Genomic DNA, 25,441 nt, shown 5'->3' with positions numbered 1-25,441 from the left:
TTGTTTTAATGTATTTTAATGTCTGTTTTTATTATGTTTTAAAGTGTTTTTAGTGCTTTTGTTTGCTGCCCTGGGCTCCTGCTGGGAGGAAGGACGGGATATGAGTAAAATAATAATAATAAAAACAATAAATAAATATTGTATTGACCAGAAATGAGAAAAGAGTTATTACCATCAGATCAAGAAGAATAGCTACATAACGTTTTACAGCAATAGGTTAGGTGTTACTTAGACACTGAAGAGGTGTAATTGCGAGCATTAATAGTTTTAGTATCAATTGGAGTTGTTAACTGTGTATGTATTTTTATACATACCTATTAATGTTCAATTGCTAAAAACAAATAAATAAAAGTATTTCTTGCATTTACCCTCTGCTGCAATCTGCTGTTCTTCCACCTGTTCCTCTTGTCGCAACTCATTCTCCTCATTCTGGTCATTTGGTTGCTGGTGGTTGTTATGGTGTATATTGGCATTATTGTTCTGGTGGTTATTATTGTCGTTTTCATTGTTGGAGTTTTGATTGCTGACCAAAGCAGAGGAAACACCAATTCCTGTGCCTGCACTCAGACCTACACGAGCACACCCCTGAAATACATAAAAAAAGATCACTGACAACAACCAGCAAGCGGTTACAAACCAAAATACAGTTTTAATCAGTGCTGTCTCCCACTATAACTATATCGTGGTGTACTGCTTCTTGGACAAGCAGAGATGTGTGGCAGTCATTGCTGGGATTACATGGGTGATGGCTGAGCATCAAGCAAGCTGCTCCTGATCCCTGCATGGCCATTTCAAAGCTCCTGTCCTGAGATGACTGAATACTTCCCATGAGTCAAACCAATAAGGACAGCGATGTACAAGCTAATCAAGATGTTTTTAGTTATATAAACATTGTATCGTCATTACCTATCGGTTCAAAATAAAGAGACAGAATCTTACAGCCAAGATTGGGAAGGTGTTAGTTGACATACCATCAGGACAAAGAAGTGCAGCAAGCTTTTGCAGAAATGTATTGTGTAAGTATATTATTTCTATGGATGTGATTATGTCCACCAAATGGTAGGAATATGTAAAAGAGGCCATGTAAGAGTAACATCTGCAACTTTCCTTTGTGACTGGCTTTTCTTTGCCTTGTCTTTCTTTCCCTTGGCTGCTGCTGCTGCTTCTTCTCTGTTCCTTTGGGGTCCTCATCTCTGCCCTCCTAAATCCCACATGGTTGCTCACTGATGTTTCCAGAGAGTTGTCATGATTGTTGTCACACACATATGAGCATTCACATTCATTTGTAACCCTTCACTTCTCACCCTGTCAAGTAAAGCAGTATCTGCCCCTTTCCCTAGTCTGGTGTGTTGCCTGCTAAGCCAGCAAACCTGAGATCAGGGTGGGGACTAGAATAGCCATTTCGATGATACAGTGGTACAGTTGTCTTCCTAAAGTAAAGAAAGCAGTGCTATACCCTGTGCAATCCCTAGGGAGGAAGGAAATGGCGGGGGCTCTTTAGGGTGAGAGGATGGAGGCTTCCTAAACAAACACAACTATTTCCCCCTCTCTCCCAGCTTTTACATAATACATCTCCAACAAGTCAGACATATGGACAGAAGTGTGGGACATTATGTCAGATGATATGTAGTGAAATATGCAAACTAGTCATGGCTCTCTGGTTTGTAATAATCTTCCGTATTGTTCAATCTTGGTGCAACCCTGGTTGCCAAAGTGTAAGATTCCTTCCCATAATAAATCTAATCTTCTTAAGTATGAAATGAAATCAAATGAAGAGGAAGGGGAAAAGTGGAATATAAGGAGGAACAAGTTTCATAGCAAAATGAGATCTCTGCAACAAAGCATCATCTTTTCAGACATAAGAAAGTATTCTTATCATCAGCACCTAGCACAATAGCATGACTATAATCTGCAGTACTCAGTTTTCATCTTTATGTTGCTTTCCTAATCTAGTCACTAAACTATGCAATTTGAATGCTTAAAACCAGTCAACTAAAGTAGTATTTAATTACAAGTTAAAAAGTGCACGCCAAAAACAAGTCTAGTATATTTCCCATTACCCAAAGATATTTGAAACACACAGAGCTAAGTAAACTTCTTTAAAAACTTACTTTGGGAGGTTCCCGGAACATCTGGTCCAGAGAGATAAACTCCAGGCTTGGCAGTAACTCAATAAACTGACTAAATGAATCTAGTTTTATTGCATGGCATCTCACCAAGGTGAGATCAAACAGTCGAGTCCACCTTGAATGATCTATGGGGTGGGGGTGAGGTGGAGAGAAACAAATGGACTTAATTATAAGATTTCTTACGTAATATTTCTAAATTTGCTTAACCTTCTTTCCCCACTTCACATTTATGTTTTTTCTTCATCACCACCATTCCAAAAAGGTATGCTTCCTGATTATTCTGATGCATCCACCATTTACTGAGGTCTTCCACCTACTTTGAATGGCAAAATACAAGTGACTAACATAATCCAGCTTTTGGTAGCTTAGACTTCACAGATCTGTCAGTGTGGCCTGAAAGGATTCAGCTCCATAAGTGAAAATGAATTCTCATAATTATGGTATTGACCAACACAACAGAGTTCCAAGTCATTCATCTTGAAGACGGGAGTTGTGTAACACAGGATCCTTTAAAATTTACAAATGGAATACAGTGGGGAAAGACCTTTGTGACTGCCCCAAATTTCATTTAACTAACAGGTTGGTGGAATCTGGTGGAAAGAGCTTCTGTTCATGGAAGGACCCCTTCCATGAGCACAACTTTTGTTCCATGAACAAAAGAAACTGCTGTTTGTGGAGCAATTGCATTGGATCCCACCCATTAAAACCTATAGTCTAAATTAAATTTTGGTTAATCAGAAAGCAATTTTCCTCCTTATACTGATTGCTTCTAGGGAACTCAGAGTTCCAAGGTACACAATTCCTGGTAGCTCATTTATTTAAAAGTAGGTGGAGAACCCCAACAGAGTGTGGGTGTATCAGAAGAGCTAGGAAGTATAGATTTCTTTAAAATGGTGATCACCTTAGTATGCCCCAATACAGTTTACTAAATAACAACAATCCCCAAAACAAAAGCAGCAGGTTAAAAGCAGCAGCAAATCACCAAGGGACTCTTCAAACTCACCTAGCAAAGTACAGGAAAATAAAACCATTCTGAGATACAGGTGAAGAGAGATGGTGTTAAACAAAGCCAGTCTCCATCAACATCTTCAGGATCAATACTGCAAATTATTCATCCTTGTGAGGTACCAATCCTAGACCCACATTGTGTTAATGAAAACTCCATACATTTCATATCCACTACTGGATACTTCAGAAAAGTCCAGAACATTCTCTAGTGACATGTTGCTGCCAAAACCCAAATCCAGTACACAGATTCTAATATTTACATACAGAATTTTAAGTGCATTCTGCAAACACACCTCGCATCTGTCCCTGCTGACAACAGCAAAAATCAAGATTATTCCTAGCACCAAGGCATCACAGAACCAACATTCAAGGGCCTGCAGGAGGAAGAGACCATCGCCCAAGGGAAGGAGAGGCTGCTGCTCTTGCTGCTGCTGTGCTGCTGCTGCTGCTGCTGCTGCTGCTGCTGCTGCTGCTGTGGGACCACCACCTCCACCACCCTTCCCAGAGGGACTTCTGCCTGGCGGGACCAGGCCCCAGGTACCCAGCCAGCCAGGACTGATTCTTACCACCTGTCCCTCTTTGGAGGGATACATAAGCCGGCTGGCTGAGGTGGCCTGGGAGACCCAGGGCCTGCAGGAGGAAGAGACCATCGCCCAAGGGAAGGAGAGGCTGCTGCTCTTGCTGCTGCTGTGCTGCTGCTGCTGCTGCTGCTGCCGTGGGACCACCATCTCCACCACCCTTCCCAGAGGGACTTCTGCCTGGCAGGACCAGGCCCCTGGCCTGATCCTGATCGGGGCGTGGACGTTTCTGTTGCTGCCGTTGGGCTGTCCTGGAATGCGAGACTGAAGTGCTGCTGCTGCCTCTTCTGAGGTGTATGCCACCGTTGCTGCTGTCATTATCACCAGGTTGGGGGTCATTGCTGTCCATCGTTCTTGGGCCCCATTACATCAGCTACTACGGATTATCGGCTGCTGAAGCTCCTCGGATGCTGCTGTGTTGTCTGAATGTATGAGTGGGTTGTATGAGTGAGTGTGTGATTGTGTGTATATGCCATGAGTTTTATTATTTATTTTATTTTTATTATGTGCCTGGGCGAGAGGACAGTGTTGTGGGAGGGAGGACCAAAGGGGGCCCCTATTAGTGTAGTGACGGGTAATGGGAGGTATGGCGCTGTGAGTAGGACATGCCAGTTAAGGGGAACTCGCCCCAGACAACTGGTGGCTGTGACGTGTTCCGGTCCTCCTCACACCCACAGGATTGCTGGTAGTTCTATCAGCCAACCCTCGGATCTCCAGTTGCTGCTTTTTAATGCCAGATCGATAAATAATAAAACCTCCCTCATCCATGACCTAATTGTGGATGAGGCGGCCGATCTGGCATGTATTACCGAGACCTGGGTGAGCGATCTGGGAGGTATTAATCTCTCCCAGTTGTGCCCACCTGGGTATTCGGTTCAGCATCTGGGTAGATCCGAGGGTCGGGGAGGGGGAATCGCTGTGGTCTATAGAAGTTCCATCCCTCTTGTTAGGCACCCTATCCAGATGGCTAATGGTCTAGAGTGTCTGCACATAACGTTGGGTCAGCGAGACAGACTGGGAATTCTGTTGGTGTACCGTCCACCCTGCTGCCCAACAGCCTCCCTAACTGAGCTGACAGAGGTGGTCTCGGATCTATTGTTGCGTTCCCCCAAACTTTTGGTATTGGGGGATCTCAACATTCATGCTGAGGCCACTTTATCTGGAGCAGCTCAGGACTTCATGACCTCCATGACAGCCATGGGGCTGTCTCAATTTGTTACTGGCCCTACGCATGTGTTGGGGCACACTCTGGACTTGATTTTTGCCACTGGATTAGGGGATGGTGATCTGAGAGTGAGGGATTTTTCATCTATTCCTTTGTCATGGTCAGATCACCGCCTATTAAGGTTTAGACTCACACTGTTTTCTCCCCTCTGCAAGGGTGGAGGACCAATTAAGATGGTCCGTCCCCGGAGACTAATGAATCCTGAGGGTTTTCTGATGGCTCTAGGGAATTTTCCGGGTGATAGAATTGACGGTCCTGTCGAAACCCTGGCCATGCTGTGGAATACGGAAATGGCCCGGGCAGTTGACACGATCGCCCCGGTGCGCCCTCTCCGTTGCAGAGCTCAATTGGCTCCCTGGTTTACTCCGGAGCTAAGAGTGATGAAGCAAGAAAGGAGACGGCTTGAGTGCAAATGGAGGCGAACTCCCGACGGCTGTAATCATGCACTTGTGAAGCTCTCTACCAAACTCTATGTGAAGGCAGTGAGAGCAGCAAAGAAGCAATACTTTGCTGTCTCTATTCAGTCATCCCTTAACCGCCCAGCGGAACTTTATAAAGTTGTCCGGGGACTTTTACACTCTGGTCCCCAGGACGCAATAACACCATCAATTGCCCGCTGTAATGAGTTTGCGCGACACTTTCGTGATAAGATCATGAACATCCGCCGGGACCTTGACTCCATTATTGTAGCAGTTGATCCTAATGAGGTGTCCAGAGCACAGTCTTGTCCTGTTTTATTGGATGAGTTTCAGTTGGTACAGCTCGAGGATGTGGACAAGGTGCTTGGACAGGTGCGGGCGACCACTTCTGCTCTGGATCCTTGCCCCTCATGGCTAATAAAAGCTAGCAGGAATGGAACAGCCGGCTGGGCCAAGGAGGTGATTAATGCCTCTTTACGAGAGGGAGTGGTCCCACCCTGCCTGAAACAGGCGGTGGTGAGACCGCTCCTAAAAAAATCCTCCTTGGACCCTGATAATTTGGACAACTATAGGCCAGTAGCAAATGTCCCATTCCTGGGCAAGGTTCTAGAGCGTGTGGTCGCTCGCCAACTCCAGGCTCTCTTGGATGAAACTGATTATCTAGACCCATTTCAATCGGGCTTTCGGCCGGGGTTTGGTACAGAAACGGCCTTGGTCGCCCTGTATGATGACCTCTGTCGGGAGAAAGACAGAGGGAGTGTAACTCTGTTGGTTCTCCTTGATCTCTCAGCGGCGTTTGATACCATCGACCATGGTATCCTTCTGGAGCGACTTACGGATTTAGGAGTGGGAGGCACTGCTTGGCGGTGGCTCTGCTCCTATCTCGGGAATCGTCTCCAGAAGGTGATGCTGGGGGAACATTACTCGAGTCCCTGGGTACTCCAATATGGGGTCCCGCAGGGTTCAGTTCTGTCCCCCATGCTTTTTAATATCTATATGAAGCCGCTGGGTGAGGTCATCAGGAGTTTTGGAGTGCGTTTCCAGCAATATGCTGATGATACGCAGCTCTACTACTCCTTTTCATCTTCGTCAGGTGAGGCTGTTGATGTACTAGACCGCTGCCTGGCCGCGATAATGGGCTGGATGAGAGCTAATAAACTGAAACTCAATCCTAACAAGACTGAGATGCTGTTGGTGGGAGGACCCTCTGCCCAGATGGTTGACGTTCGACCTGTCCTAGATGGGGTTACACTCCCCCTAAAGAAACAGGTACGTAGTTTGGGGGTCTTATTAGATCCGCTCCTGTCACTTGAGGCTCAGGTAGCCTCGGTGGCACGGAATGCATTCTACCAGCTCCGGCTGGTAGCCCAACTACGACCCTATCTGAGCAAGGAGCATCTTGCCTCAGTTATCCATGCTATGGTAACCTCTAGATTGGACTACTGTAATGCACTCTACGTGGGGCTACCTATGAAGACGGTTCGGAAACTTCAGCTAGTGCAAAATGCTGCGGCCAGAGTTCTCACTGGGACAAAGAAATTTGACCATATAACACCTGTCCTGGCGCAGCTGCACTGGCTACCGATATGTTTCCGGGCCAGATTCAAAGTGTTGGTTCTTACCTATAAAGCCCTAAACGGCATTGGACCGCAATACCTGATGGAGCGCCTCTCTCGCTATGTACCTACCCGTTCACTACGCTCGACGTCGAAGGCCCTTCTCCGGGTCCCAACCCATAAAGAGGCCCGGAGATCAACAACTAGATCTAGGGCCTTCTCGGTGGTGGCCCCCGAACTATGGAATGCCCTCCCAGACGAGATACGCCTGGCGCCTTCTCTGTTATCTTTTCGGCGCCAGGTAAAAACTTACCTTTTCGCCCAGGCTTTTTAAATTTTGTAAATTTTTAAATATTTTAATTTAACATTCTAAACTTAATATGATCTTAATTTATAAATCTCAATGGCAATTTTATTAATGTTTTATAATTGTACTATATATATATATATTTTTTTCCACACTTGCTCATATTTTAATTGTGATTTTATTTGTTGTACACCGCCCTGAGAGCTTTCTGCTATAGGGCGGTCTAGAAATGTAATTAAATAAATAAATAAATAAATAAATAATCTCTGGAAAGGGAGTGTCTATAGTTGGGGCAACACAGAAAAGGCCCTATCTCTGGTTGCCACCTGCTTAACTTCTGAAGTCAAGGACAGCAGGAGGGGGGTCTCTGACAAAAACCCAACAAAGGTGGAGGTTCATATGAAGGAAGTCCTTCAGATACTTGCTTGACATAAATTATGTATTAATACCATTTATCACTCAGTAAGAGACAGAGGGAGAGCCAGTGTGGTGTAGTGGTTAAGGTGTTGGACTATGACCTGGGAGACCAGGGTTCAAATCCCCACACAGCCAGGAAGCTCACTGGGTGACCTGGGGCCAGTCACTGCCTCTCAGCCTCAGAGGAAGGCAATGGTAAACCCCCTCTGAATACCGCTTACCATGAAAACCCTATTCATAGGGTCAACATAAGTCAAAATCGACTTGAAGGCAGTCCATTTCCATTCCAAGAGGCAGAGAAAAAATTGGAACCTTGCTGTATCCATAGGATAAAATTACCTTTTTTGCATAACCACAGAGGCTAATGTACTATACCAAAAAATGGGAGCATATCGATAAAACATGCCTATTACAGAACTGTAACAATCACTAACAGTAATCAATTGAATTAAGGAGGGGCAACATTCAGTTTGCTGAGGGACTTTAACCCATTTACCAGATGTGCTTTTGTGTGCACAATACCTGTGATCCAACTGCTTGGATTATGCAGATGTGGACAATTGTATATGACAAGGTATTTAATAGAAGAGAAGACTTCATTCACCGCTTTCATTCCAATATCTGTGATGATGCCTGGATTTTCAACTACATCAGCCAAGCCATACTTCACTAGGTCTGCATTAACCATTTTGCCTGGGGGAGAACAGCAAAAAAAAAATTAGCAATCCATTCCGTCCATAATTCTCTACAGCAATTCAGTCTCGATGCTGGCTACAGTTTTATTAATGAGAACTGGAGTTTATCGGCTGCACCCAGACAATGGGAACAGTAAAGACGGTAAAGCGAAACCTTTTAAAAAACAAAATCAAAGTGCTTCAAAAAGTCGCAAATTCACTCTAATAGACATTGGTCTATAAAGGCTACTTTTTTTTGCTCTTGCTTGTATTAAATGAATAGCCTTATTGCATCAGAACTGCTAATACAATCCCCCTGCTTTTTAGGGAATGGGCAGGACCTGGGATGGCATGTCTAGTTGTGCCCTCACTAACAAGGAATCTGATGGGCACAATGGATTGCAGGGTTGGGGATTGGAAAGAGCAGGTATCAATCTCCTGTCTCATCTACTGAGACTTATGACATTTACAACACTTGCTGCTTGCCTGGGATGAATGCCAAGCAACCAGACAAGTGGCCAATGCACGTCCCTTCCTGTTCCTGCAGTCTTGCTTGTACCACTCTGAGAAAGACCAGCAACTGCCACAATGTTCCTCCCATTCTGGGCAAAGAAACAGAAAGAGCACCCGCCCTGAGGCAGCAGCAGCCATTGGGCTGGTACTAAGGAGAACATTCAGTCAGCACAAGGATTTTTGCTTGCACAACAAATGTTCCCCTCTTCTTCCCCTGCACCCCCCCCCACATCTGTTCTAGGGATTCCCCCAACCCTCTGGAGCAGATTTGGGGAGGGTGCAGGCCATGCATGGGGAGAGGAGAGGGGGGAAGAATCCCATTGTGCAAGCAAAAATCCTTGCACTGATGGGAAGCATTAGTAGAATACCCTTATAACGCTCTCCTGTATTCTAAGGCTGGGGAAATATTGACATGTGCTTCGGTTATTTCCTCAGCACTTGCTCACTTATTTGCTCTCTCTTCTGGGAGAAAGGAGAACTCACATACAACAGGCAGAAAGAGAAGATGGCAGTTGCTGACTGGAAGAAAGAGTCTCTATCTGCCTTCAGTGCACGCTGCTATCTTATGCATTTCATGTACTGACTCTCCAGACCAAGGCTTAATGCTCACATGGGTATTCCCAAGAACATAAGAACATAAGAAGAGCCTGCTGGATCAGGCCAGTGGCCCATCTAGTCCAGCATCCTGTTCTCACAGTGGCCAACCAGGTGCCACAAGGATGTGGACAGTTTTCACACCAGCCACAGATGATCCTATGAAATCTGATGCTGGCATGGCCATATGTGTGTAAGCTATTTTAGTCAAAGTTCCCTGTATAAGACATATGGAGGCGTGATCTTAGAAGAGCATCAGTGGGAAGCTAGGGGCTGCTTGTTCATTACACAAGGTTGTATCACAACATCTGGACAATCTTTTAACATTTGAAGCACTCGTGATTTAGAGAGATAAAATCCAGATCTACCCTAACAGCAGATAGATAAACTAAAGGAAAACTGTAAAGTTTTCATACACTGCAACAAAAACTCATCAACGTATCCAAGATGTAGTGTTTCAAATTGTGGAAACTCCAATTCTGCCATTTTTAGGGCAGAGAATACTCCATCTTTGGTTAAAGAAGGCTGAATCCGTACTTCATGCAACCTGAAAAAGAGGTAAAACAAGATTTGAAACTTTCACACAAGTATTTCCTAGTGCAGAATATGTACAGTATTAGAGAAGCGCTTTCACTAGTCCACACCAAATTCTAACAGATAGATGCACATTCACATGAGACAATACTTGTATTATTGTTTGTAACTTGCAAGAATATGCAATTCCAATGACACTGCTTCACTGCAAGAGCCATGAAGACATATTTATCTACGCATTTAAAAAAAAATTAGCCTGCCCTTCATCACAAGAGCAATCCCAGGGCAGAGTACAATAAAATATGATTCAAACCACAGTATTAAAAAATAAAAACATGAGCAGATAAAAACAGCAGCAACATCCAAGTCAAACATCAACATCTTATAAGGGACTGCTCAAATAAATGAGTCTTCAGCTAGCACAGAAAACTTATTAGTGGTTAGTTCCAGTTGTATCTCAGGAGAGAAGGGTGTCCCATATTCAGCGCAGAGAAGGCCCTTCCCCTGATTGTCACACAGGAGATTTCCATTAACTGTGGAACAACCAAAACAGCCTTCTGAGCTGATCTTAGCACACAGGAAAGTCAATATGGAAAGAGATGCTCCTTCAAATGTTTAGAATCCAAGTTGTTTAGAACTTCACAAGTCTTTACTAGCACTGTGAATTTGGCTCAGTAACAACTTATTTCAGGATCTTAATTTTATAAATGAGGTATGACGCAGAATTTTAACACCTATAATTTTAAATATTTTAGCAATTTAATATTTACATCTTAACATCTTAATATTCAATCGATTTAATGCATTTTACATTTAATATTTTAGTACTGAGTTTTGTAGTTGTTTATATGTTTAATCATGTTTAGGTATTTTTGGTATAATTATTTTAAGTTTAATATATGTTTTTAAATTGTATATTGGATGTTATATGTTGTGAACCGCCTAGAGAGCTTCGGCTATGGGGCGGTATAGAAATATAATTAATAAATAAAATTAATAAATAAAATAAGCCATGGCCAAATTAACAACAGTGCACAGAATTCACTAATATCAGTATGCAGAGGCATATCAAAATGCTTTATATACAAACATAATGGTGATTTGTTGACATACACAATTAAAAAGGAGAAAGACTAATAATACACGTTAAGTACCTTCGTGCAGCAGTTATTATGAGGTAGCCAAGGTCCACTTCCAGAGCATTCTTGCAAGCTCCCAGAACTATAGTGTGCAAATTTCTAAATCCCCCTGTTGGACAGATAAGAAAAAAATCACTAAATTTGGGGACCAGCATTAAGACTCACTAGAAGAATGATGTACACATTGTATTGGAAAAACAAAACTCTACAACTACCTCTCAATCAATGTCCCTGACAATAAGGGACAGCCATGAATAAAGAAATATCTCAGATTCACTTCAACACATTACTGTTTCTTGAGCAGACATTAATCTCAATGGCTGCATCCAACTAAGTCATACTCAGAGTAGTTTCATAGAAATCAATGGACCCAACTAACTAAAGTCCATTGATTTCAATAGGTCTCCTGTGAGTATGACTTAGTTGGATACAACCTAATATCAGCATAAGTGTGTGCTTTGTAAGATCTGAACAGAAGGATGTATCTTTTTTCATCATGGATGCAGACTGTGAAGCAGCTATCAATATCTTATTTCTGAGCTGTGTACATGCAGTAAAAAAAGACACAAATTCTCAGACTCTGACTAATACATACTTTTCCCCCAAGAGAGATTAATTAAGCAAAGGTGTTGTCTGCAACCTCCATAGGCCATTCAGTAGTGTGATGAAACACTACTCCACTGCCTTTTCTAGTATTCTAATAGTCCTGATGCAGCACTATAAAATGCAGCACACACTTGTACACAAATAGCCCCCATCCACACAATTCCTTTTTACAATGGATAGACTGCATGAGAAGAATCTAGTTGTGTATCGAAGTAGGCTTTGGTTCACATGAAGCATTTGGGTAAAGGGGGGGAAGCTGTACAAGCCAAGGCTTACACCATGGTGAATGTACATGCTTAGGACCATGAGTGAACCAGCTCTTAGTCTTTTATGTAGTCCAAGGCAAAGTATCCAGTGTTTTAGAATTCAGACATCAGTCCAGAAGAGAGGGGAGGAGACAGAAATCCAAATTTACCTATTGCCTTTACTTGCTTTCACACAACACCAGTGTTTGAAACTACTGAAACTATTTGCTTTTATAAAGTACATCAAAAACATTTTTTGCGAACAGTATACTATTTTCAAATCTGAATAAGAGGTTGCATACCAGATCTCCAGCTGTCTTCTACAACATGCTGGATAAGACCTCCGAGGAAGGGAACTCGAACTAATTCTAAATGTTCCAGATTTCGGGCAGAAGCCAAGCCTGTGACCAAGGGGACATACTTCAACGAGTTTGTAGGTCCTACAACAGAGAGAAATATTCCAACAGTCTGCATTCACATTGATAGATGGCTGCACAGATAGATATATTTGTGTCCAGCAGCATCTACACCATATTGCTCTATGTAACAAGATCACATTTCAAACATCTGTTCTCACATGGGGAAATGGATAGTTCATCAGTACTGAAAAGAGAGTGAAGAAGATGCACATATATACCCCTGTATTTCTGCAGGAGCACTATAGTCATTGCCTGGTTGAAAGTAACAACATGTATCTGAGAACAGATATTGGATAAAGTTCCCCATTGAATAAAAATGGAAGGAACTAATTTATCCAGAATGTTGACCCTGCTCCTTTAAACCACACAGCACAAAGAGCAGTTGCCAGAACTTCCATTAAAGATATAGTTCAATTCTAACACAAAGCTGGCAAATAACTAGCTTAATGACTGAATGATTATTTCATTATTCAAACATACTCTAAAAACACAGATCTACATTCCCTATTGAGTGTTAAGGTGTTTGCACCCTTATTGGGTTAATGTGAATTATATCCTACCCATCCAATACATATGTGATAAAAGGACCCTATGTTCTTTTACCTGCACAATTTCTCATGACAAAAGTGCGTAAGCTGATGCAAAGGAAGTCTTTAAAAGGCTGCGGTTTAGTGAGTCTCACCCACTTCAGATATAGGTGCCTCAGCATTGGGATGCAAGGAATATCAGGGACATTAACCCCTAAAATACAGGAAACAAAGTAGCAAGTCAGGTTCAAAAACTACACATTTCAAGGGCAAACAAGAAAAGGCTTAATTTTTATAGGGGTGTATACAGCAGCCCATGCTAACTGCTACTTCAAAGCAGAGGTTCCCAAACAATTGTCCATGGACCACCAGTGGTCCACAAGCTTCCTTCAGGTGATCCACGACATGTCCACATTACATATCCATATTGTTTCTGTTAATTGTGTTTTATGGTTTCTTTTTCTGTATTATAAATTGAATTCCATGGAATGCAAATTGTAGTACTGTAAAACGCAATATAATAAAAGAAACAATAAAATGCATTTAAAATTATACATCATCTAGCACAGCACATTACAATTGATACAACAGATAGGAAAAAACATTAGGTGGTCTGGCAAGACCACCAGCAATTTCAAGTGGCCTGTGGGGAAAAAAGTTTGGGAACCACTGCTCTAAAGCAAATTAAACAGTTGACACAGAGAATTTAACAGCAATGGAATAACTGCCCTTTCTGATTTCATAGCTGTTCAATCATGATGATCCACTGGAAACTAACAAAAATATTTCTCTAAAATTCTCACCTACTAAGTGCAAAGTCTGAATTTTCGCTCCTATTGGTATTTTTAGTTTGTTTTCAGGTGGAATTGGGAAGGCACCATTACGATTACGAAACTTTCCAAGGATATGAACTTGTGGCATGTATGTCCAAATGGCTTCTACCAGTTCCAAATGGGAAGTCTCAACACCCTAAAGCAAAATAACAGCATGGAGTAAAAGGAAAGCCCAAGCATCGTCATAAGCAACAAAATATATAGTATTAGTATAAAACCAAGAATAATCCTTAATACCTGAGCCCTTCCCATTCATATAAATAGCAATATAAACTGAAACTGGCATGACTCATGCAGGTCTTAGCAGTAATGTTGTAAGAATTCACAACTAGCTTATACTTGGAAGAGATCTAAAACTCTAAAATTGACTAATGACTTATTCCTATCTTTCTATAAATCCCAGGCAAGTTATAATAAAAACTTGCAAGGGCATTATAGAAACTAGAATATCTCAGCACCTTTTAAGGGTAGTGAAACCATAAATAAACTCATCCAATTAGATGAGGAATAAAAAGTTCAAACTAAGATTTCAAGATGGGTTTTTGTAAGCCTATGAAATGAGATTCAGATAAGTTTCTCAAAGCAAAGAATTACCAAGTGTTATATTGTTGGAACCACACAATGGAAAACAGACTATAGCTTTCAATACAAAAATCGATAGCTGGTGCAGAATATAAGAGAATCTGAATTTCTTTTTTTACGTAGGAGTAAGTGTATAGGTCTCATAGATGAAAAGTAGTGTTTTTAAGACAAATGCACAAAGACCCTATCTGCTAATCACAGGTGGAATGAGCATGTGACACACCTAGCGTTTCTCTAAACCAGTACATCATGACAATTCTGATGCTACTAATCTTCTCTACCACCTGTGACAAACTACTGGACCAACCCCTCCCTTCTACATATAATCCAAATTCTGTACAAACAAAATTAAGGGTATAAATGGTATGGATATATGGATATATGCATAGCTATTTGTACACTATTTTCCAGTCACAGAATTTTGGTGCGTCTCTTTGTAATATTTGGGTTTTAAGGGCAGAATTCCAGATTTAATTAAAAGAGTAATAGCTGAATTTAAAATTCAGTTGCTTCAGCTTCTAAGTTGAAACACAGATTTAAGTGAATGGAAATCAGCACACTCCATGAAATTCAACACTATCTGTTTTGTATAACTATCTCTATCCCCTCACCCCACCCCATACACCCCACAAGTGTTATCAAGAATCACAACAGCCAAACGCAGATGTACCGGTATGTTTAGGTTTTGAATATACAACACTTACTAGTAGATTTGGACAAGCTTGCAAGGCTTCGAGAACTCCTGGAATGCTGAAAGCTTCATAGCCACGAACTCTGCGTCTATCCAAGTGCCTGGGGTGAAGCCCATACAGCTGCTCAATATCTGGCATTTTCTTCAGCAAAGTCAGGAAGCTGGAATCTGTGAATCCTGGGAAAGTGACACATAATTTATCTTTGAGAAAAAATGTCTAGATGCGCAAGGAAGACTGATGGCACAGTTTTCAATTCACATATAACAGAGCAAGGATTTGTGTTACTTCATTTGTTTTATTTTACCATGCATGTACTACCATCCATTTTAGCCATTCACAAAAAAAGAGGAACCATAAACTTAATTTTGTAATACTAGAGCTCCAAGGCAAAGTGACAGAACTGCAGAAGTATTCTACTGCTTAGACAACAACAACAATTGGAAGACATCCAAGAAGAGGAAACGACTTATTTGCCAAGTTTTGACTGACATACTAACGCCAAAAAAGTTGGAATTTAATTTTGGTATAATCCAGCTAAAGTTTTTTTCAGTAGCCAGACTATATTAATTTTCCATAACATATTGATAATTGAAAATACATTCAGAAAGTAGAAGGAAGAGAAAAATATATACAGATTTATATACGTTTTAATGGAAGAAGAGAAAAGAAGAATCATACGATTTTTAAAAGATATATTATTTCTCTTGATCCAGCTAGTTATGTATTTCCTCCACTATGGATTTAAACTGGAGACACTTAATTTCCAGAGTACAGTGGGACTAAAAGTGCTAAGTTTTGACTGAATGATGTCCTTCGTTTGACAAGCTTTTTTGCCACAAGATTTGTTTGACAAGCTTTGTTCTTTTTCTTTTTGTAATTGAGCATATTATGTTCTCTTTCATGTACTGACAATACACTGTTTGACTCATTTTTCCTGATAACAAAGCAAGGCCACCTGTCCCATCATTCCTTCAACTGTCCTCTTTTAAAGATAGGCACCATATTTCTCTTGTCAGATCTATGACAACTCCTGCCAACCTTCCTGGCTCCTTAACATGATCACTAAAAGCTTTGCACTAATCTCAGCCACCTCCTGTAATACTCTGGGCCTCAATCCCACTGACCCAGGGCAATTCTTAAACTGATTCACTTCTGTTTAAATCTGGACACCCTGCTTCAGCACTTCTGCCTGAACTACAGCTACCTGACCAGTTTACTTTCTCTTAAAATAGGGAAATGAGAAGGTATTTAGAAAATACACCTGCCTTACCTTTATTATTCTTGTAAGCTCCCCTTCAACACGTAGCACATGCTCTGCACCATTGTCGGTCATTGCCTATGTTCTAACTTTTCTATAAAATGCCTGTTCTATGTATCTTGCAAATTGTATCTCATGATCTTGCTGCTATCGTATACTTTTCCTTATTTTGCTAGTATTCTATTGTTGTTTGTTGTTATGTGCCGTCATGTCGACTATGACTTATGGCAACCCTATGAATCAGCAACCAGCATCTGTCTTGAATCTATGGTTGTAGGCTTCCAGTTTGGAGTTTACATCTTAGCAAAGTAATGCATAAGTGCATCCACATTTTGGAGGATGTGTGTATGCTATTTAATCAATAGAAGGTTTTATAGAGGAAATGAAGGTTCCTCTCTTAATTATATAAACCATCTCAGCAATGGTTTTCAAGAGATAGAGCAGCTTCCATATGTTACATTAAATCTCGACATGTAGAAAACAGGTCCTAGGTTGTCTTTTCTATTGTCTAAGTTAGTAGTGTCAAATTTTCTGTCTTCGGGAAACTTTTCATTGATCTGTCTGAAGTAAACCAGTGTGTTACAGGGAACTCTGGGATATTTTAGGAAGCACACACAGTTCATGCGGAGCACTGGCCAAGCCTCCTGTCCCCTCACTGTTGCCCTTCTTGAACCAAGAGCTCAATGAAGAACACAGCTAATACTCTCCTGCAGGCATATATGGCAGCACATGATTGGTAGAAGCACATCAGCTGTCTTTAAGAGAAACTTATCTGCCATTACTAATCTTCTGTCTGGGGAAAATGGTGTGAAACCTATTATACATCATTATGGAATTTAGTTATATAATCAATTTGGTTTCTTTTTGCTTCAGTTTTATATTTTTATATTTTTGGCATGTTTTGTTTGTAGCTCCTTATCTTGTATTGCTATTATTATCATTTTCTTTAAAAATGAAACCTATAAAAAGGAAAAAGAGGCAGCTGTCCTGAAAAACAAGCCTCAATTTTCAGTATGTCAATTCTAGAGATTTTGATGAACAAACATTTGTTCTAGACAGGCATTAGATAATACCATTGGGAGAGTAGGTGAGTTCAGTCACAGAGGCAAACTTCAGCGCATGCACATGCTGGGTTTTCAGAAGTCTTTCATTCCATAACGTATCCCTATAACTTTGCCATAGGGATAATTTGGTCCAGTGAATTCAGTGCATAGCCTCGGGCAAGTCACTCACTCTTGGCCCCAGTTCCCCAGCTGTAAAATGGGAAGGATAGCATCCTCTCTCATAAGGTTGTAGGTCACTTCTGATATTGCCACATTTTCCATCAGAGTGGACCTGCAGGTCACAAAAAGGAATGACAAAAAAGGCATCAGAGGGACTTCTGCCATGCCTCGTTGTGAACTGAAGATGGGTAACAACGCTTTGGCTGCTCCAGTTCTTATCAAAGGAGTGGCTTGAGGTTGCACTCCCATGAATAAAAACATTCGCTAGCATTGGAAGGAGTCCTGAGAAAATGCTCTATAAAGCCCTGGTGCATGCAGAAAGTGCTATAGAAATTTTAAGAGACTCCATGAAATGCTTTTTAAAAACAACTGATTGGGCTCCTACTGGGAGGAAGGGTGGGATGTAAATCTAACAATTATCGTTGAAAAGCACAAGATATCACAGTGCATAATTGTCCTGATTAAGAGCAGCACTCACCAGTGGGCATGTATTCCCACCAGCGGCCTGCGCAGAGATCCACAACCTTCACCACTCTCAAGTACAGTGTGACTGCTTCCTTTAATTTCCGAGAGAGGCATTCCATGCACATGATATCCTGCAAGGGAAGATACCTTCAGAAAAGAGGAGAAAAATAGGATTAATTCTCAAATGGTTTCTTTCTTCTGCTATTAAAACAAATGACAACCTGGATGGTGCTGTACTCATGCACATACACTCACAGCACAGAATAAATTCAGCAATCAATATAAGAGGTATTGTGCTAAAACCAGTGTAATTAGATAATGAAGCAGAGAAATACAGTATGACCTTCAAACAAGAAGGTCACTCAGTTCAACCATAGTTTGACTGGACACAATGAAATTGCAGCTAACGCTATTTTTTACTTCATCAGAAAATTAAACTGGATACTTTAGTAGAATCTGGAAAACATCATTTTGACAAACCTAAAAAATATGTGTTTCTACTTAGCTTACAGGCAGGTAAACAGCAAACATCCCTAATCCACAATGCCTTCAAATGTCATAATGATGGTTACATCCAACTTTCATTATGGGGGGGAGGGGCAACTCTTTGATTCTGAACATTAGGATTTCACATTCTACCTAGGTCAACCTAACTCACGACTCACCTGATAAGAAAGAACTCTGTCAAAAGAATTAGTTACATAAAAATGATTTCTCATTAAAGAAGCAATCCATAAGATATTTATTGCTTTATAGTTCCAGATAGTTTGCTCTTTGTTGACCACTGCATTTCCTTACATTTTGGATGCTTCCAAACTAAACTAAAAAGCTCTAAGAAGGAAACCCTACAATTAGGGCAGCTTTACCATAAATTATTTTACTTCATGGGCAGATGGTCAGAGCAGGGCCTTCCCTGGGGTCATAATCTTCCCCAGATTACATCAGCCATCTCAAGTCTTCTTTTTGAAAGGCAAATTAAGGTGTTTTTTTAAAAGATAGATCAATGAACAAAATGTGGTTCTTTCTGCATTGTAATGCAAGTATATGTAGCTGTACTCCAGCCAAAAGAGAGAACCAGAATGGAATGAATGGGAAAAGGAAACATTACTAAACAGCAGGCAGAGATACAGAAATTGGTAATACTCCATAACATTGGGATGTTTGTTAGTCAAAGCACTATTCAGAACTAATCTTACATTACAGCTGCCACTTAAAAGGTCTCCATGTGGGAAAAAAACTCCCTTAATTGTTACCTACCACCACCCATTCAACAGGTCTTCTGAATTGTTTCCATCCTGGTTGCTCGTAATACAAACTTTAAGAACTGATGACAGAGTTGACTTTTTCCCTCTTCTCTCCCTATCTCTTTTTCCTTTTGTGTTGTGTGTTTTAGATGATTTCTCATTAAAGCAGCAAGGGCCGGGACTCTTTTTTAAAATTGATCTATAAGTGACCCTGGCAGCCTTTTAAACTGAAGAGCAGGTTAAAAATACAGTACATTATAAAGGATAATACCAATTTTGTCTGGCAGCAAAACATATAAAGCAGTTCTTTAATGCCAAACTGATGTTAAAAAAATATGGTCTTCATCAACCAATCACAGGTGCAGCATAACATATCTAGCTATTATTTCTAACTGCTTACATGCACAAGTAATTCCAAAAATACCTGTAAACATAAATTTTGAGAAATTGGTCCACTGCCGTTTAGTGTCCAAAAACCATACGTATAAAGGAGGCTAAATGGACATCACTAAATTAAAGGCATATTGCACATTGAGGACTGAACAGATAATCTGATTTTTGTCCTGCGGTAGTACGATGAATGACATGAAACACGAAAAGCCTAACACTATTTTCTAACCCACCTAAAGATATGGCAAAGCACTTCATGTGAAAGTTGGTTCATATAGTCCTTCAGGTCAGTAGCTTTAATACATACGAGTCCTTCCCTGCTTGTGGAACACACTTTCACATTTTTCCGCCTAGGCCCCATTTCAGTGATGTTTGCTGATTAAAGAGGTCAGGGCTCATAGGCAGATACAATGAAACTGCAAGAGAAAATGGTGACACAGAAGAATATAACTTAACGCACATAAAATAAATGCAAGACCTATCACTAACACAAAATTTAGGAAAGAAAAAATACAAAAAAATGAGAAACATAAGCATATTTCTGAAAAAATACAGATACAATTTCTCTCACATATAAAATCTCCCACTCAGAAATAAAGACTAAAGAAATAATCTAGTTAGCCGAAGCCAATTAGTAAACAGACTCCAACTGGGACTTTTTGCATAAAATCCCCAAAAGATTCGGCTAATTGTCATTTCCTCAGTAGCCAACTTTTGGAAAACAAATGAAAAATGGAAAAGCTCTGAGGCACCATAAAGGCTAGCATATTTATTATGATAGAAGTTTCTGTAAACCAGAGCCTACTTTACATAGCTAGCCAAAAATTTACTGCCTGATGTTATACTTTTGGAAGAGGAGCAAATCCCATTTTACACGGTGGGATTCATAAGAGCTGGCTGTTATTTGGTTGCAGTCTCTTTCCAGTTGTAAAGTAACACTACTATTCAACAGGGTAAAGAGCAACATGAAAGAGTACAGGGAAGCATGAATGCTAGAAATCTGAGGCAGGTTTTTAATACGAAATATTTTGCACAGATTTTCAGGCTTTTTTCCCCCCATTCTTGATCCAAGAAATTCACTGGTTAGTTTTTCACTTTTATTGTATGAAAAGAAACTAAAAATTTAGGCCATTGTTCCCATTAGTCACTGAGACTCTTTAGTGAATGTGGTGCCCTTCTAATAAATGTGGACTACAACTCCTATTAGTCCGTCAGCATGGCCAATAGTCAGGGGTTATGGGAGTTGTAGTCCAAAAATCAGGAAGTATCACATTGTCTCCTCCTCCTCTATGAAATGTTAAAGGGGGGGGGGGTCAGTGAGAGTATTATGCTCTAGCCTAGAATGACAGAATAACAAATAAAAGAGATCCAACAGGGTCCTTGAGAAAAAGAATGAGACGGGTAGGGGAGAGGAAAAAGAGCTACTTGTTTCTCTGTTCTTTCTCAGGGAAAATCCGATTTCTCCTCACCAGGCAACAGCAAGAAAAAGGCCAACCTCCCACGGTAACGCCAAGAACACATAACACTAAAGACATTTCTTCCTGAATAAACATGGTGAGAAAGGGACTATAGGCAGGCCACAAACCTGCGGGCCGAGAAAGAAAGGGAAGACAGGCCTGGGAGGGTCATTAAAAGGTGCCCCATTCTCTCTCTCTCTCTCTCTCCCACACACACACACACACTCGGCCGCCACCCGGCCCCATCACCAGCAGCGGAGTGGGAGGTCAGCACTGGCTCAAAAACAAGTCCTCAGTGACTCGAAGGTGCCGGTAACAGCGACACCCATTGCCCATCCATCCTCTCACACGCCCTTTGCACAGGGACTGGAAACCCACTAGAGACAACAAACCACAACAGCCTCTCACCTGCCCGGCCACCACCTGTAATTGGGGTTCTGATCCCGGGAGCAACTCCAGCAGGAGACACTTCCTCCCAGGGCTAAACCACGCTTCCGCTTCCTGTCAGACATCGGGCATTTCCGGAGGCTTCGGCTCGCCTCCCCGAAACCGAGATGAAAAAATCAAGAGCGCTCTACAGCCTTCACTGCCGGCTCCGAGTAGGACGCTACGCGTGAGGGGCAAGGCTCGGGGAAGTATATGAGAATCGTTATGCAAGCAGGTGTCGTTATAGTGCTATGGAATGAAATTACCGTGTTTTCTCCCTAAAATGACTTTCCCCTCACTAGATAAGGCTGTACCACCTTGTTTGGCTCTTATAGGGCTTTGTATAAGGTGCTTTATAGGGTTATTAAAAAGAGAAGCCAGTCATTCGATGTTGAATTAGTCTGTTGCACAGTCTTTAAAAGCAGGGGAACCTTGCTCCTTCCTCCTAATTTTTGTTAAAAATAGCATGTCGCTTAATTTTTAACGTTTTATTTTTGAAGCACTACCACAAAAGGAAACCTCCGTAACGTGCGATGCAAGAGAGAGATAACCCTGGCAGATTTCAATGCGGCTTTCTCAAAGGAGAGCATGTTGCGCTTTCGTGCCTTTAAATCTATGCAGCAGCTACGAGATCAATAGGTGAAGCTTTCCCATCGTTGTATGAAAATGTGTCGAACTTCCATATATATTTGCCCAAGTTTCTAAAATATTCGGGGCGGGGAGAAGGAGTACAAATCAATGCACTACAACGAAAGAAAGTCTCGAATTCAGTCTGTTTTTGTGACCCCCCTTCCCCTTTTTAAAAACACAACCAGTTCCTGACCCTCACATGGCGGTTGCTACCAACTGGGAACCGAAAGTGCTGTTGAAGAACTATTAAGGCTATTTCCCCCGACAGACACACACGCACACACACCCTTCCAAGCATGGCTGCTGCTTGCGTCCTTCGCCACCTGGTCCGCCTGCCTTCGGCAGCTGCGACCGTGGCCGCCTCGCTGCCTCCTCGCCGTTTCCTCGCGGGGGCCGCTCAGTTCCAGTACATCGTGGTGGAAAAGAAAGGGGCCAAGCAGAACGTGGCCGTCATCCAGCTGAACCGCCCCAAGGCATTGAACGCGCTCTGCGACGGGCTGATCAACGAAATGAACCTGGCCCTGGACTCTCTGGAGCAAGACCCGGGCGTGGGCGCCATTGTTATCACCGGCAGCGAGAAGGCCTTTGCCGCTGGGGCAGACATCAAAGAGATGCAGACCAGGACCTTCCAGGAGTGCTACGGGGGCAACTTCCTGGCTCACTGGAACAGAGTCTCCAGCGTCAGGAAGCCTGTCATTGCCGCTGTCAACGGTTACGCTCTTGGGGGTGGCTGCGAGCTCGCCATGATGTGTGACATCATTTATGCTGGGGAGAAAGCACAGTTTGGGCAGCCAGAGATCCTTCTGGGAACCATTCCGGGGTCTGGCGGGACGCAGAGGCTGACCAGGGCTGTGGGCAAGTCGCTGGCCATGGAGATGATCCTCACTGGGGAGCGAATCTCCGCTCAGGAGGCCAAAGGGGCAGGTCTGGTCAGCAAAGTCTGCCCTGTGGAGAAGCTGCTTGATGAAGCCATCAGCTGCGGCGAAAAGATTGCGAAGAACTCTAAGCTGGTGGTGGCGATGGCCAAGGAAGCTGTGAATGCAGCCTTCGAGATGACGTTAACAGAGGGCAATAAAATGGAGAAGAGGCTATTCCATGCTACCTTTGCTACGGATGACAGAAAAGAGGGAATGAGCGCCTTTGTGGAGAAGAGAGAGGCAAACTTTAAGGACCACTAAATCATCCTATAGAAGCCGCTGATAACACACAGAGTGTCATGGGGATGTGTGGCTGGCTGACAATTGGCTGGTTGAAGAAATCATGGCTGTGTTTATCCAGTCTGCCCAGTTGGCCTCTTCCAGGCGCCATCTCTCTGCCACAAGAGGCCTTTAAGTGCAAAGTCTGTGCCTTTTACTTGCCAGGAAGATGATGTGTCTCATGGATATAGGGTGATTTGAGCATGTGAAATTCTAGCGATCAGTTTATTTGTAAGAAAATAATTGGAAATACTTTACCGTCTCCAATTCTCATTAAATCAGCTGTTGGAGAATGACCCTGTCTGAAGATACTGTGGATTACATAGTTATCTGTTACCACTTTCCCTTTTGTCTGCATTTTTTGGTTGTCATAAATGACCCTGAAACAGCAGTGCCAGATGTAGGAAATGTTACTCACGCGCACATAAGACTGTAAGCCTTTTCCTCCAGCTCAGATTGCACATTCTTCCTCCACAATGGGATGGGTGAAGGAAGGTGTGTCAATGCTATCTTCCTCCTAGGCTTCTAGCTCCTGTGTGCTTTGGGAGAGCTTTGTTGAGGGCAGTGGTTCTTTTAGTTTTATCTGTCCTGGAGTCATGTACCTATTGTTACCTGCAGAGTCCTGATGTTCTGGTGGCAAGTTGGAGCTCTACCTGATGGCCATAGAGAGCAGGACATCTCTTTGTTCTTAGATGGCAAGAGGTCCATATACTCAGCCTGTAGCCAGAAACATGATGGTGGGAAAAGGCTTAAGGGTATTCTGAGGGGTGGGCTTCATAACCCAGTGGGGAAAAAACCTGGTGTCTTTGCATTAATCAAATAATTGTAATGATGCACATATTTAATAAAATTGTATCATTTAAAAAAACCTGTGTACCCTTTGCCCCACCTTTTCACTTCAGTCTCATTGCCTTCTCCCTGACAGTGCAGTCTTAGACATAGCTACTCAGAGGGAAGTCTCATTGATATCAATTGAACTTACTCCCAGGAAAGCATGTATGATTGCAGCCTGAATCACCATCTGGTGTGGCAGAACTGCAACATCCCCTTCCTCTGTCTCTTTTGCAGAGACAGAAGAAGGTAGGAGCCCTTACACCATTGCAGCCCTTTTTAAATGCTACTGGTCTAAAAGCAAACTGTTCTCCCCCATTCCAACTTTTAATGGGAACTAGGTGGGTTTTCATCAGAGAAATGAGGCAAGGGGATAGAATGGCATTCCCCTATGCCCATAGAGATCTGTTGACTAATGATGGATTTCAGGGTGCGTTTTTCAGCCTTTTTGGCTTTGTCACTCTACCTTTTCTCGAGGAACAGGTGGGGCAATAGGAGAAAGAAAGAGAAACCTTTGAAGGGCCAGCTCTACCATTAAGCAGAGTGAGGCAATTGCCTCAGGTGGCAAATGCTGCGGTGCAGTGGTGGCAGCCCCCCAGCGGTTCCTCCTGAGCCTCCTTGCCATTCTCCTTTGTTGACAATTAGAGCTCTGTTTGGCACACAGCCTGCCACGCCCAGCCCCAGTGCCCTTGGGTGCAGTGCAGGATGCTATCCCATTGCCAATGTTGAAAGAGAATTCAACTGCAAACCCATTCCACTTCTGTACATAGAATGGGGGTAGGCACCGTCTTGCCCTTTGCCTCAGACAAGCAAAGTGCCTTCAGCCAGCTCTGCCCAGTTGGTAGCTAAAGCCACAGCTGTCCTGTAATAACCAGATTAGTTTTTAAGATAATTTTTGAGAATGTGTTTTTGTAGATGCATGATGACCCTTGCTATCTAGGCCGCTGTGCCAGGCATGAAAAGAAATCATGCTTCAATTCTCCCAGACTGAGAGGAAGAGGGTTTAAAAAACAACAACAACAACTAATGTGGTGTAGTGGTTAAGATGTTGGACTATGACCTGGGAGACCAGGGTTCGAATCCCCACATAGCCATGAAGCTCACTGGGTGACCTTAGGCCAGTCACTGCCTCTCAGCCTCATGAAAACCCTATTCATAGGGTCGCCATAAATCTGAATCAACTTGAAGGCAGTACATTTACATTTTAATAATGTTGACCAGTTGGGCCAAAGCTGTTTGCTGATTCACATCATCAGCATTTCATCCTTGAAACTAAACTGCATTTGCCTGCAACTATGGTTTGAATTCTAGGGGTTAGGAAGTT

General features: G+C 42.3%; 2 protein-coding genes across 5 annotated transcripts in view; one reads left to right on the top strand and one right to left on the bottom strand.

Annotated features, from left to right (window-relative positions):
- The window catches only part of FBXO38 (F-box protein 38), a 52,289-nt gene extending 30,664 nt beyond the window's left edge, over positions 1-21,625 (bottom strand). The window contains exons 1-12 of one of the 4 annotated variants that reach the window (XM_061616822.1): positions 21,443-21,625; positions 19,811-19,993; positions 17,957-18,090; positions 15,010-15,173; positions 13,694-13,859; positions 12,967-13,104; positions 12,247-12,384; positions 11,109-11,202; positions 9,837-9,967; positions 8,162-8,332; positions 2,112-2,254; positions 369-585 (exon numbers count right to left, since the gene is read on the bottom strand). In XM_061616822.1, the coding sequence (XP_061472806.1) occupies positions 369-585; positions 2,112-2,254; positions 8,162-8,332; positions 9,837-9,967; positions 11,109-11,202; positions 12,247-12,384; positions 12,967-13,104; positions 13,694-13,859; positions 15,010-15,173; positions 17,957-18,090; positions 19,811-19,938 (1,624 nt within the window). In that variant the 5' untranslated portion in view covers positions 19,939-19,993; positions 21,443-21,625. The other 3 variants (XM_061616819.1, XM_061616821.1, XM_061616820.1) reach the window with 3 other exon arrangements.
- A 1-nt stretch (position 21,626) lies between these two features.
- Positions 21,627-24,154, top strand: ECHS1 (enoyl-CoA hydratase, short chain 1). Its single transcript, XM_061616823.1, has one exon. The coding sequence runs from the start codon at positions 22,387-22,389 to the stop codon at positions 23,266-23,268; it is 882 nt and encodes a 293-aa protein (XP_061472807.1). The 5' UTR covers positions 21,627-22,386; the 3' UTR covers positions 23,269-24,154.
- Positions 24,155-25,441: the final 1,287 nt, after the last annotated feature.

This window comes from Rhineura floridana, chromosome 3 (assembly GCF_030035675.1).
Source record: "Rhineura floridana isolate rRhiFlo1 chromosome 3, rRhiFlo1.hap2, whole genome shotgun sequence".
NCBI lineage: Eukaryota > Metazoa > Chordata > Lepidosauria > Squamata > Rhineuridae > Rhineura > Rhineura floridana.
The sequence above is the reverse complement of the archived record's forward strand: the minus strand, read 5'-3'. Positions and strand labels throughout refer to the sequence as shown.

Bases quoted from the DNA above. Each gene is read 5' to 3' on its own strand.
- ECHS1 (XM_061616823.1), top strand. From the start codon at position 22,387: ATGGCTGCTGCTTGCGTCCTTCGCCACCTGGTCCGCCTGCCTTCGGCA.